This window comes from Malania oleifera, chromosome 4 (genome assembly GCF_029873635.1).
Source record: "Malania oleifera isolate guangnan ecotype guangnan chromosome 4, ASM2987363v1, whole genome shotgun sequence".
NCBI classification, from domain to species: Eukaryota; Viridiplantae; Streptophyta; class Magnoliopsida; order Santalales; family Ximeniaceae; genus Malania; species Malania oleifera.
Window position 1 is genome coordinate 8,926,482 of NC_080420.1, and position 12,480 is coordinate 8,938,961.

At 37.5% G+C, this 12,480-nt stretch overlaps 1 protein-coding gene across 3 annotated transcripts; it reads right to left on the reverse strand.

The window, feature by feature from the left end:
* Window positions 1-522: 522 nt before the first annotated feature.
* On the reverse strand, window positions 523-12,088 carry LOC131154093 (N6-mAMP deaminase). 3 transcript variants are annotated; one of them, XR_009136327.1, is made up of 13 exons: window positions 11,719-11,894; window positions 11,375-11,445; window positions 11,140-11,231; window positions 10,998-11,057; window positions 10,683-10,913; window positions 10,521-10,597; window positions 10,274-10,343; window positions 10,059-10,172; window positions 9,511-9,577; window positions 9,207-9,311; window positions 8,962-9,123; window positions 8,765-8,839; window positions 523-770 (listed from the first exon to the last, which is right to left on the reverse strand). XR_009136327.1 is itself a non-coding variant. In XM_058106601.1 (12 exons), the coding sequence occupies exons 1-11, from the start codon at window positions 11,793-11,795 to the stop codon at window positions 8,999-9,001; spliced, it is 1,089 nt and encodes a 362-aa protein (XP_057962584.1). In that variant the 5' UTR covers window positions 11,796-12,088; the 3' UTR covers window positions 523-770; window positions 8,962-8,998. The 3 variants fall into 3 exon arrangements, 1 of the variants encoding a protein (XP_057962584.1); XR_009136328.1 differs by having other exon boundaries at window positions 8,590-8,839; XM_058106601.1 differs by lacking the exon at window positions 8,765-8,839 and having other exon boundaries at window positions 11,719-12,088.
* Window positions 12,089-12,480: the final 392 nt, after the last annotated feature.

Consider the following 12,480-nt stretch of genomic DNA (forward strand, 5'->3'; position numbering starts at 1 on the left):
TCTCTACACAAAGTCTGCTATTTCCAAACTTCATTCCGCTTTCTTTTATGCTTTATATGGAACTAAAAAAATATTAAAAAAAAAAATATCAAGGAATTGACCTTTTTATGTTTGGTTATCAAGAAAAGTAATAAAGAAAATAAAAACTATATCAAATTCATGAATAAAATTTTAATTTTACACATCATTAGTATTTAATTTTTCTCTATTTTTAATCATATAAAAACAAATTTTTATTTTTTTAATAAAAATTAATATAGAAGGAAAATATAATGAAAAATAAATTTCCTCCTATTTTTCTTCCCTTTCTTTTTTCCAAACAAAATCCTTAATTCAAACCGCTAATTCCCACCACACACCACCAAACTTCATTGTACAAATTCAAGACTTTTCAGGTCATTTTGCTGATTATGGTGTCCTCTCCAGGTTATACTACCAGCTTGCCTGGGAAAAAAAAAGAAGATAATAAAAATGCTACGTGGGAAACGTAGCATTATTTCAAGCACAGCAAATTCACTGTCGTAAGAGCAACCGAAATAGATATCAAAGGCTGCATCGAAGTTCTGATGATTGCACAAATAAAATGCTAGGTTCAATAAGAACTATTTTTGCTTTACAGCTATTGGATCGCATCATAATGGAATAAAGTGTACTATTATGGCTACAATATATTTTTCTAGCTCGGTTCACATCCGAGGTTCAATAAGTTGTTTTTGTTATCTTGAGAATCCAGGCTATCCAGCTACAGGTTTAGGCATCCTTAGGTGGCCCTGAAAGATCGAACATCACAATGAGCAGACCCACTCACTCATTAATGAAATAAGATGAAAACAAGATCACAAATCCAACTGTTAAACTTAAAAAACTGATATAAGCAACTACAAAGAGTGGGATTGTAATTCATCCACAAAAGTATTTTCAGTCATACAAACAACAATATCCTATTTTGGTTTTGAGACTAGTTATGAGAAGTCCAAATTTAGATAAAATTTGGTGATGGTAAGCTCTTTTTGCATATAATCAAGGTCATCATAAAACAACAAATGGGTGGCATATTATATTTTTATTTGGATCCCGTAACAAGAAGTCGTAGAATATGGCTCACGATGCTCAAAATAAAAGGATGGCAGGATCATATATTTGAATGCATCTTCTGCACCAATCTTCAGCAGAAGTTTGGGAGAGACCATCATTTGGTGCTTGTATTGTTAGATTTCCCACAAAATTCATCATCAGAATAGGTGCTTTTTGCAGTAAATGATCATGCGGATCACATAAAAACTTCTCACAAACTTTGAACTCCAAAGCTGCCCTTTAACCCTGTTTTAGGACAACTAAAAAACCAAGGACAAGCTCATCCATTTTGTTCCAAGAAAACAAGGGCAAAAACAACTCACACATCTGCAAGCAACTTTACTCCTAATTTAGAATTACTCAACTCAGCTTTTGTCCAAATCATTTCAGGAATGCCTACATATTTGCCAGATAAGAGAAGCTGGATGAAACCTGTTCAGCCTTTCATTTTATTTCCTTTTCCCTAGTACCTCCTTATGGTGGCATAAAAACAGAAATTCTAGGAAGCATTTGGTTTGTGGAATCAAAAATATGTCCATGGAATGACACTCCTTGGAATCTCATTCCTGAGAATGGGATGCCTGTCTCATAGGAATATTCTTTCTAGTTTGCATTCCAAGATTCCCAAGAATTTGTTAGGGATCTAGGAACAATAATCACACACAAGCAAAATAAGCACACAAAATAAGAACACCAGATTTACGTGGTTCGGTCTAATCTGACCTATGTCCACGGAGTACACCGAATATACTATAACCTAGGAGAAAAAGAAGAGGAGGAGACACACACTCAACTCAACTCTTCTCACACTTTTCTCTCTCTCACCTTCAGCACTCTCACACTCCTCGCTCACTCATTTCACTAAATTCACATTCACATACAATTGCTTCATTATATAGCTATAATGAATGGATAGGAAAGAAAGGGAGTAATTAGGATATTTAATGGGTTATTTTAGCACGCGGGCATTATCATTCCAGCGCATGAAAGTTGGCTCCTCCGTGGCTCATTTTCATCTACAACTCATCCTTTTTAATTTAATTTTCCATTTCCATTTTCTCCGTTTTCATTTCAGCTCAACAATCTCCCACTTGGAGACGGAGATACTATCTTAACCAGTATATGGATAATGATGTGCTCAAATTTATCTTCAAGCATGAAGACCAACTGAAGTTAAGCACAACTTCAGCTTCTTTGTAGTCACAACCTTTGTCAACATATCTGCCAGATTCCCACTACCTTGAATTTTTTCCAGTATCAACACTCCATCCTCTAATAGAGATCTAATGAAATGATAACGTAATCCAATGTGTTTGGTTCTGGAATGAAATGCAGAGTTCTTTGCCAGATGTATCGCACTCTGACTGTCGTCGTGCAAAATATTTCTTTCCTACTTTATTCCGAGCTCTGTTAACAAACCTTGTAGCCAAATCATCTCTTTACTAGCTTCTGTCACTACTACATACTTAGCTTCTGTAGTAGATATAACAACAATCTTCTGTATCTGTGACATCCAATTTATAGTTGTTGTGCTAACAGTGAACACATATCCGATGGTGCTTCTGCGATGTCAATTTCATCTGCAAAATCGACATCAACATATCTTTGAATTTTCAAATCTCCTTCACTGAAACATAGACACTTATCAATAGTGCCACGTAGATATCTCAAAATCCACTTCACTGTTTCCTAGTGAATCTTCTCTGGATTTGACATAAACTTGCTGACAGCTCCCACTGTTTGACTAATGTCTAGTCTGGTACCAACCATGACGTGCATAAGACTTCCAATGGCTGAGGTGTAAGGTACCTTAGCTATTAAATCCTTCTCTTCATCTGTCTGGGGAGCTTGATCCTAAGAGAGACGAAAGTGACCGTCCAATGGCGTATTTACTACCTTGGGACTGCTCATGTTGAATCTTTGTAAAACACGACTAATATACTTCGACTGAGATAACCACAACATTCCCTGTTGCTTATCTCTGGAAATCCGCATCCCAAGTATCTATTTGGCTGAACCCAAGTCCTTCATGTCAAACTCCTCTGAAATTTGCTGTTTCAATTTCCTGATTTCTCCTATATCTAGTCCTGCAACTAACATGTTATCGACATATAGCAATAACATAATATAACTAGAATGATAACTCTAGAAGTAGCAACAGTGGTCGGCATTGCACTTCTGAAAATCTTTTCTGCGCATAAAGCTGTCAAATTTTTTGTACCATTGCCTGGGAGTTTGTTTGAGATCATACAAACTCTTCTTCAATTTGCACACAAGATCCTCTTTACCTTTTACTAAGAATCCTTCTAGTTGGTGTATGTAAATCTCCTCATCAAGATCATAGTGAAAAAATGTAGTTTTCACATCCAACTGCTTGAGATGTAGACCATCTGAGGCAACAATGCTCAAGACTGATCTGATGGTTGTTAACTTCACAACCGATGCAAAAATGTCAGTGTAGTCAATTCCTTCCTTCTGCTCGAAGCCTTTGACTACCAATCAGGCTTTGTACCTCCTGGATTCGTCATGCTCCTCTTTGATCCTGTACACCCACTCCCACTTATTGCGAAGAGCCTTCTTGCCTTTGGGAAACTTAACTAGTTCCCACGTTTTGTTAGAGTTGAAGGACTTCATCTCGTCCTTCATTGCAATCTCTCACTTGCTTGAATCTCTCGCTTGACATGTTTCATCATAGCATTCGGGTTCTCCCCCATCTATAAGAGGTAAATAATTCATATACCTCTTATTTGGTACATGCTGCTGAGAAGATCTCCGAAGCTTCGGAGTTGGAGTAAGAGACGGCGGTGCGACAATTTGCTCCACAGGTTCCTCTACCTGAGGAATCTCGGCATTTTGCTGTTGTGTCTCCTCTGCCTGAGGATTCTCGGTGTTTCGCTGTTGTGTCTCGACACCTTCTAGGACATCATCCAAGTCTACATAGGTTGTTTCATTTTGAACTGGTTCTGTGAGTTCTATTGGTTCTGTTATGTGTTTGTCTTTGTACATCACCTTTTCATTAAAATCACATCTCTGCTTCTGATCACCTTCTTGTTTTCATCACCCCAAATGCGATACCCATACTCATCTTCACCGTAACCAACGAAGGTACATTTTCGGGACTGTGGATCAAGCTTGTTTCCGACATGATTATTAATATGCACATATGCAACACAGCCAAAAACTTTCAAATGTGAAAGTTTCACCTCTTTTCTGCTCCATACTTCTTTTGGTAGAATGTTGTTCAATGGTACTAATGGACTCCTGTTAATTAAGTATGTTGTTGTATTGAATGCTTCTGCCCAGAACTGCTTTGGTAAGCCTGACTGCATACGCATGCTTCTGGCTCTTTCAATCAATATTCGGTTCATCCGCTCGACTACGCCGTTATGCTGAGGCGTACCTAGCACATTTCTTGAACTCGGTGTCATCATACTCACCATCGTTATCGGTTCTCAGCTTCTTGATTTTCAAACCAGTTTCATATTTAACCATTGCTTTCCAAATCTTAAAAGCATCAAAGACATCAAATTTGTATTTTAGGAAGTAAACTCATACCTTCCAAGAATGATCGTCAATAAACTTCACTAAGTAATTCCTTCCACCTGAGGATGAGACGATCGTCGGTCCCCATACATCTGAGTGGACCAGTTCAAGTATTTCCTTCTTTGGGGTACTGGTGAATGTCTGAAAACTAACCCTTTTTTATTTCTTGAGTATACAATCCTCACACATATCAATCTCTACTGACCGTACATCACTCAACTTTCCCTTTGAGTGCATCACACTGAGTCTCTTCTCACCGATGTGACCAAGTCGTTGATGCCAAATGTTACTATCGACATTTCCAATAAGTGTACCTTATTGGCGGTTGATGGCTGCTCATACATGTTGGAGAGCGCATCTATAAGAGACTTGGTGGTTGTCATGTGCTTGATATTGAAGGCAACAAACTTTGCCAGCGTCATCCTGATAGCTCCGAGAGCTTTTCGATCAAGTAACTCTCACTTATCCTCCTTCATGGAATCTGGCTTTCTCTTCAATGGTAAATGCAACTCCTTACCAAACAAGTAGTCCTCGATCTGCATCCTCCAGATATCGAAGTTGGTGTTGTTAAACATTTCAATCTTTGAGCTATTTTCGTTCGACATCTCAATTCGTTGATCTAGAGATGGAATCAACTCAAATGGACAACATGATTGGATTCAGAACAGCTGGAAACCTTAGAAATGATTCAAGTCGTTCAAAAAACGGACTTGAAATGACTTCGAAAATCTGGTCAAACCTTCTAGTCAAAATCGATCAACTTTTCGTTAAACTAAACGGACTATACTCCCACTTAATAGAATATTCTGACGCTGTTACTAACGATGTTAATTAACATTGTAAACTAACTGCTGACGTGACAGGTGGGACCCGGTGATGATGTGGCACTGACATGGCAAGTGGGGCCCGATGATGACATGGCAGTGGGGCCTAGTGCTGATGTGTCTACTGACGTGGCAGTGGAGCCCAGTGATGATTATGCTAAATTACACTAGGTAAATTCCTAAGAAAGTGCGGGGTCACAATGGACCGCAATTTCCTAGACAAAATTTCCTTAGACATGTAATTAGTACAATATAGCTCCTGAGACCTCCGATCTGGCAACTTGCTCCAATCTGGAAATTTAGCTCTGATCTAACGACTTTACTTCGATCTGTCTCTGATACCACTTGTTAAGGATCTAAGAACAATAATCACACACACAAGCAAAATAAGCACACAAAATAAGAACACCAGCTTTACATGGTTCGGTCTAATCTGACCTACGTCCATGGAGCACACTGAATATACTATAACCTGAGAGAAAAACAAAAGGAGGAGACACACTCAACTCAATTTTTGTCACACTTTTCTCTCTCTCATCTTCAGCACTCTCACACTCTCACTCACTTCACTACATTCACATTCACGTACAATTGCTTCATTATATAGCTATGTTGAATGGATAGGAAATAAAGGGAGTAATTGGGATATTTAATGGGTTATTTTAGCACGTGGGCATTATCATTCCAGCGCATGAAAGTTGACTCCTCCACAACTCATTTTCATCTACAACTCATCCTCTTCAATTTAATTTTCCATTTCCATTTATACACAAGTGCCTGCCGAGTTTAGTTCAACATGGGAATCCTCTCAAGAATTTCAAGAAGATGACCACTATACCCTTGACATGTGTATAAGCAATATATGAAGAATAATAACATGATCACCATAGAACTTCAAAGTTCAAAAATTGTAAACACAGTCACCTGCAACTTTTACAGCACCTCCTCTATCATCACAAACAGACACCACTGAAAACCCTTTTGCAATTTCACCTTCTCCCAACAAGAGGTGTGGCTCCACATGCCCCCTGAAAGTACCCAGCCAACCACCCTTCAAAATCCACATTTTTTGAAGTTTGTTTTGACACACCACCACCATCCCTTGATCTGCCACCAGCCAGAAAACCGTCACCGAAGAAACATTGCTGGCTGCTTAGCGCCATTGACCTTTGACTGAGAAATTTCCAGAGTCTTTTCGTTCTTAGAAAATTGCGAGAAACAGCCTCTAGCCGCGATAAATTGGGTTTTGTTTTGAAGCTAAATTGAGGAATTCAAGTGCTAGTTCAAATTACATGTTTGGAGGATAATTTCAGCACCAACAATTGATTCACACTTCATTTGCTGCATTTTGTAAGCTTTTATTTCTAGAGACTTGAGAAATTGGGAAGTCAACTAGAGATATTGGACTGCCAAGAAATATTTCAGAGTTTTGAAGGTTTGCCAACATCCAGATTGATGCCCAGCTGCTATGTTTAGAGATTGTTATTGCGACAAATTGGTTTTCCTCCATGAGATTTTGATGTTGATTTGAAGAAACTCATCTTTGATTGTTCAGTACATATTTTTGGAGGATAAATGCAGTGTGCCAGCATCCTTTTCCAAGTTTACAAGTGGAGTTTTCATGGAGTATCTATGAGAAATTGAAGTGAAATATTTGAAGATGATCTTGAAACCACAAAGTCAAAGCAAGGACCTTTTGGTAACATTGTATGAACTTACATCACTTGGACTCCATAAAAATTGACTTAATATTGCTTATCTATTTGGAACTTGTCTGAATTTGCACTGGTCCATAGTTACCCTCGAGTTAATATAATCATAATAATTAGTTGGTTCTATATATCTGGTTCCTACCTAGTTAGCAATTCTCAGCAATCACTAGACCAACTATGCAGTCTGAGGCAACTTTCTTCCAGTTTCAATGATTATTACTTTAAATTTTGAGACCTCATTTATCAGTGTGCTCTTGATAAGGAACCTAGAATAGTAATCTTGTTCAAGAAAGGGTTGAGGATTGAAGTTAGAATGTATATAAATGTTCAAAAATATCCCACTACTCTATCTAAGGCCTACCATATGGCTTTGGAAGTCGAGATATCTCTCCAGCCATTAACCCAAAACACCACTTCCTACATTAAAGAATCTCATCAGCCTAGATCAGTTTCTCCAAGGTCACAAGGTATTCCTAGTGCTCCCAAGATGTTCAAGAGAAAACTCAACTTGTTGAGGATATCAAAAGTGCTCATCCAAATTGTTGCATAACACAATATATGACTACATAAATGATTTGCATATAACTTGTGCACAGTTTTTAAATTCTTTTGTGACAGGAGTCATGCATATTCTCAAAATGAGGTCTTAGATTTATCCTTAGTGATCCTAAGCACTATTGGAGCCTCTAGGTTAGAGATGGACCTTGACTTGTCACCAACCTTCGTTGTTGAGACTTGCAATGAGAAGTAAGATGAGTTGCCAACTACTACGACAGATATGTTTGTCAGTGACCTTGCTCTTCAATCTCAATTTACCATTTCTAACCCAAAAAGTGAGGAATAATCGGCTGAGAGTTTGTTGAAAGTAATTCAATCATAGAACTGATTGTTGAAAATCCTTTTGAGCTTATTTCTTCTCAATCTAGTAAACTTGCGCCTTCATTGCCAACTACTACGACAGATATGTTTGTCCTTGCTCTTCAATCTCAATTTTCCATTTGTAACCCAAAGAGAGAGGAATAATTGACTGCAAGTTTGTTGAAAATTCTTCAATCACGGAACCTATTGTTCAAAATCCTCTTGAGCTTATTTCTTCTCAATCTAGTAAACTTGCGCCTCCATCCCTTTCATCAATTCCCTCTACATTTTCCTCAACCAAATCTAGTGAAACATTGTCCATCATATTAGGATATGGACCGAATGCATATTTGCTTGAGCTTGAGCTTAAGCTGCCTATAAATTTGGATATTAAATTGATGTCTGATGGAGAAACAACAACAACAAAAAAACCAAGCCTTAAGTCCCACTGATGGAGAAGAACCAATGGAGAATTTTATATGTTCGTATTGTATCTAGGTTTTTATATTTTAGTTTGGGGAAACTCCTGCCATTTTAGAAGTTTATTCAATTTACGTTTACTTTGTGTATTTAAGTACCTTGGTGTTATTTTGTAGTTTGTAGTCAGTTTCCCTCTCTCTTTCTCTTGCTTTTGTTTCGGAAAAAGTGTATGATTTTCTTCCATGAGGAAATCTATTCCAAAAAAAAAAAAGCAAGGAAAGTACATGATTTAGAAACAAAAAGGAAAAAAAACATGGAGAAAAAGAAAAGTACGAAGGAAAATAAGGTCGTAAGAGCTTCTAGAAAAATCTCAGCTCAGGTAAGCAGTCCGCCTCTGAATTGGCAATCCTGTGGTGGACCGTTGTGAAGGTTAGCCTCGTCTGAGAGCAAATATCAAAAACCAGTCCTACGACAAATATCTGTCAATTCTTATCGAGAAATATATCTACTTTTTTTGGCTATAAACATACCGCAATAGTTATATTAGCTCCTCAAACACAATTAAAGTCATAGATCCAGCCTCCTTGCAGATGAATCAAAAATCTCTTTCAATTTACTCTTCATCTCATCGCCAGCAAATATGAACTGAATTGCACTCCTTGCTAGCTGAAACATTTCAGTCTTTCCAAGACCTTGGTAAATAACAAATCAAACAAACAATCAATGATGATGAGTTGACAGAAATAACATTCACATGCACTAACATAATACCTACCAAATGTAGAAGCAGCAAGCATATATTCACAGGTAAGACTGGTAGAGAATACGCCTGTATCATCGGTGCATAGTACCAAAGGATGTTTTGCATTGTACAGATTAGCTGTTCCACCAAAGCACTCATGTTAAATGAAAGACATCTTAAAAGTTTTTACTACAGCAACCAAGCAGCGATCAATATGCTGCAAGCACCATGAGTTCTTTAGAAGCCTAAAGAGATTTACGGAGGGGATATTAAAAACTTTGCATATCCCATTTTTGACAAACAAATTAAACATTCAGATAGAAGCAATAAACCTAACCAAAATGATGACCATCTATAGATGGAACTGTTGCAGTCCGGATGTTTGATGTCAAACAAATCTCAACCTGCAAAATGTGAAAGTGAATTTAGAGAGAGAGAGAGAGAGAGAGAGAGAGAGAGAGAGAATATATGTACACACACACACACACACACACACACACACATGTAGGCTGGTTAACTAGGCTACTAGCAACAACAAAATTGCGGGGAGTCATTCAATAGTATTTTTCATAGAAAACAACAACAAATACTAAAAATACAGGTGATGGTGTAGGCGACAAGATCCCTTCTCTCTTCTATGGCAACCATGCACAGTAAAGACCCGACAAAGTGTTATCCAATTGCACAAAACTAATTAGATTAGGTTTATTTTAACCCCATTGGGAAGCCTTTGATTGACAATCAATGTAATGACTCATCTATAAAATCAAGACTGATGAAAATTCCACCTCCTCATTACCCATATTATGGAGAGGTGCATAAAGTATTATCCTGATCAAATGATGTTTATCATGAATGAAAGGATGGTCTATCTAAATATCCAACCGGAATTTTGGATGACTTCAACATTCCCCAGTCTTCCTCTTCAAAGCAACAAGCATGACCAATCCTCTCAGGAAGGAAGCCTAGCATTGCTTGGATTTCTCTCTGATTGGGTACCTACAAGCACTAAGTTACAAAATAAGCTAGTCAGGTAATTGCAATCATACCAAGAAAATATATTCAGAAAAAGAGACTGGCCATTAGAAAGTCAAACCCACCTCTCCACAATGAAGAGTAATCGGTAAGCCTTTTTCCCTAGCAAATTTTAAAGCAGGCAAATATGTTATCCTGCCACAGATGATCGAGAATTGAAACATGTCACAGATCTATGTCAGATAAGAGTTCCACCAAAGGAGATGAGGAGAGAAAGAAAGAAACCCTACTAGCAGGATGCCACACTCATCCACTGTATGAAACATTTAAGTAGCAAGAAAGGAAACTTTTAAATAGTGAGGAGGGAAATACCAATCTCCTATGATGGGATTTCCGGAAAGGTCAATACCAACTACCCCCAAATCTTTCATTTGCAGTGCAAGCGTGACCTATAAAAACAGGGAAGCAGGCAATTAGAAGGCTTAAAAATTGAATAGCATGCATTTTCTCACAGACCACATTCTTCTAACATACGGTTTCCATTGCAGCTGCAGTGGTCTCCCGCCGGTCAATACTGAGAAGAAGTCTAACATAGATCTTCTTCTTCGTAGTTCCACCGCACAAATCATTTACAGGAGGATCCACAGGACTTCCCGTCACCAAGCCAGGGGGCGCAAAAGCAACATCAACAGTGCGAACAGCCCTTAAACCCTCCACCACGGCTTCCATGTAAGAGCGCTTGCTCATTTCTTTTGAATCATTCCGCTGCATAAAATCACAAAACCCAGGACTCCAAAAGACTAAAAATCATTCAATCTGAAACAAAGCATTAATAATTCATGTGGGTACCTTTGGAGTAGTTCTTAACTCGACATAGACTACGTTTTCAGCCGCAAAATCTTCTACTACCTTCTCCCAAAATCATAGAAAACTTATAAGTTGGTGAAAATTTGAGCATAAAATTTTATCAGTTCGGGAAAGTTCATCATACTTCTTTAGTGATTCTCGTAACGGTTTTATGATCAGTAGTGAGAATATGAATCAAATCAAATAACCTAAACACTTCGCGCAGAGAACGATCGCCTGAGAGAGAAAAAGAAAGAAAGAAAGAAAGGAGGTTTCACTGTTGCAATGTCTAGTTTCAAGAAAGATAGCAAGAATTGCACAATATGGGTAGGGAACAAAAATCAGAAAAAATGAAATTGAAGAGATGAAAATAGACGTACCCTTCAAAATAACGTGCTCAACATCTCGTAAATCTATGGCGCCCTTTTCACCCAAATCCCTGGCAAGTTCACTACAGAGGAGAAAAACAAAACATACATGAAAGAATTAATCTTAGAAGAAGAAACAACCCACAAATTTATCGATGGAATTCGCAACATCCGCTTGCAAAAAAGTCAAAAACAAAATAACGCACATTACAAATCAAAGCATGAAGACTTCAATCATGGAATCCACAGGAAACAGAGATTCCATTCCAGTCGGAAAAAGTACAAACGCAAGAAAAAACCAAGGAGAGAGAGAGACAGAGAGAGAGAAAAATCATAATACAAAGTAAAAGGCTTACAGTAACGTTGAACCTCTGATTGATCCATTGAGGTGAGCGTGAAGTTCCACCTTAGGCATCGATACCCACCAATCCATCTCTCCTTGTCTCTCTCTGCTTACTTTGCTCTGCGATTAGACGATTACTACTGTTAAAGCTACTCAGCAGGCGTTTACCACAAATTAATAAATAGAGAAAAGAATCCATGCAACCGGAAAAAATTCCCTCTGGATTTTTTTATTTTTTATTTTTGGATATTTTCATTTTTAACATTTTCCCACAATTTTTTTAGGCTTATTTAAAATTTTTTAGACATGATAATTAAACCCAATTTTAAACTATAAATTAGGTAATATACACATTAAAGGCACTTAAAGTCAATTCCTTGAATGGTACTGTCTCGTCTCTCTTTACGTTTTATATGTTTCAAAACAATTGCTCAAGTAGGAAACTACTAGCGACCATTGGGTTAGAATTTGAGTTCATGGGCGAACTTGATATAATTGGATGAACACCAACTTGATAAAAAAACTTAAGCTTAGGTTTTGAATTCAAACATGTATACGAATACTAATTTTTCACGTTATATTTCCATTGTGAGACAAACTTACAAGCGGAATTCTTATCCATATATAATATTAAGACCACCATGAATTCCCTAAATCCTTGCATGAAATTTACGAAAATTTAGAAGAAGTATATGCTTTTTTTTCCTAAATTTTAGACGAGTTTTACACTAACTCATTTGTGATTTATTGCTTGCATAGAGGCCTATGTGTGCGG

Excerpts from the sequence above, each read along its gene's own strand:
- LOC131154093 (XM_058106601.1), bottom strand. The coding sequence starts at position 11,795 with ATGGATTGGTGGGTATCGATGCCTAAGGTGGAACTTCACGCTCACCTC. Across the intron at positions 11,446-11,718 it reads ATCAGAGGTTCAACGTTACT|TGAACTTGCCAGGGATTTGG; the intron begins GTAAGCCTTTTA and ends TCTCCTCTGTAG. Across the intron at positions 9,578-10,058 it reads TGAAGTCATCCAAAATTCCG|GTTGAGATTTGTTTGACATC; the intron begins GTTGGATATTTA and ends CACATTTTGCAG.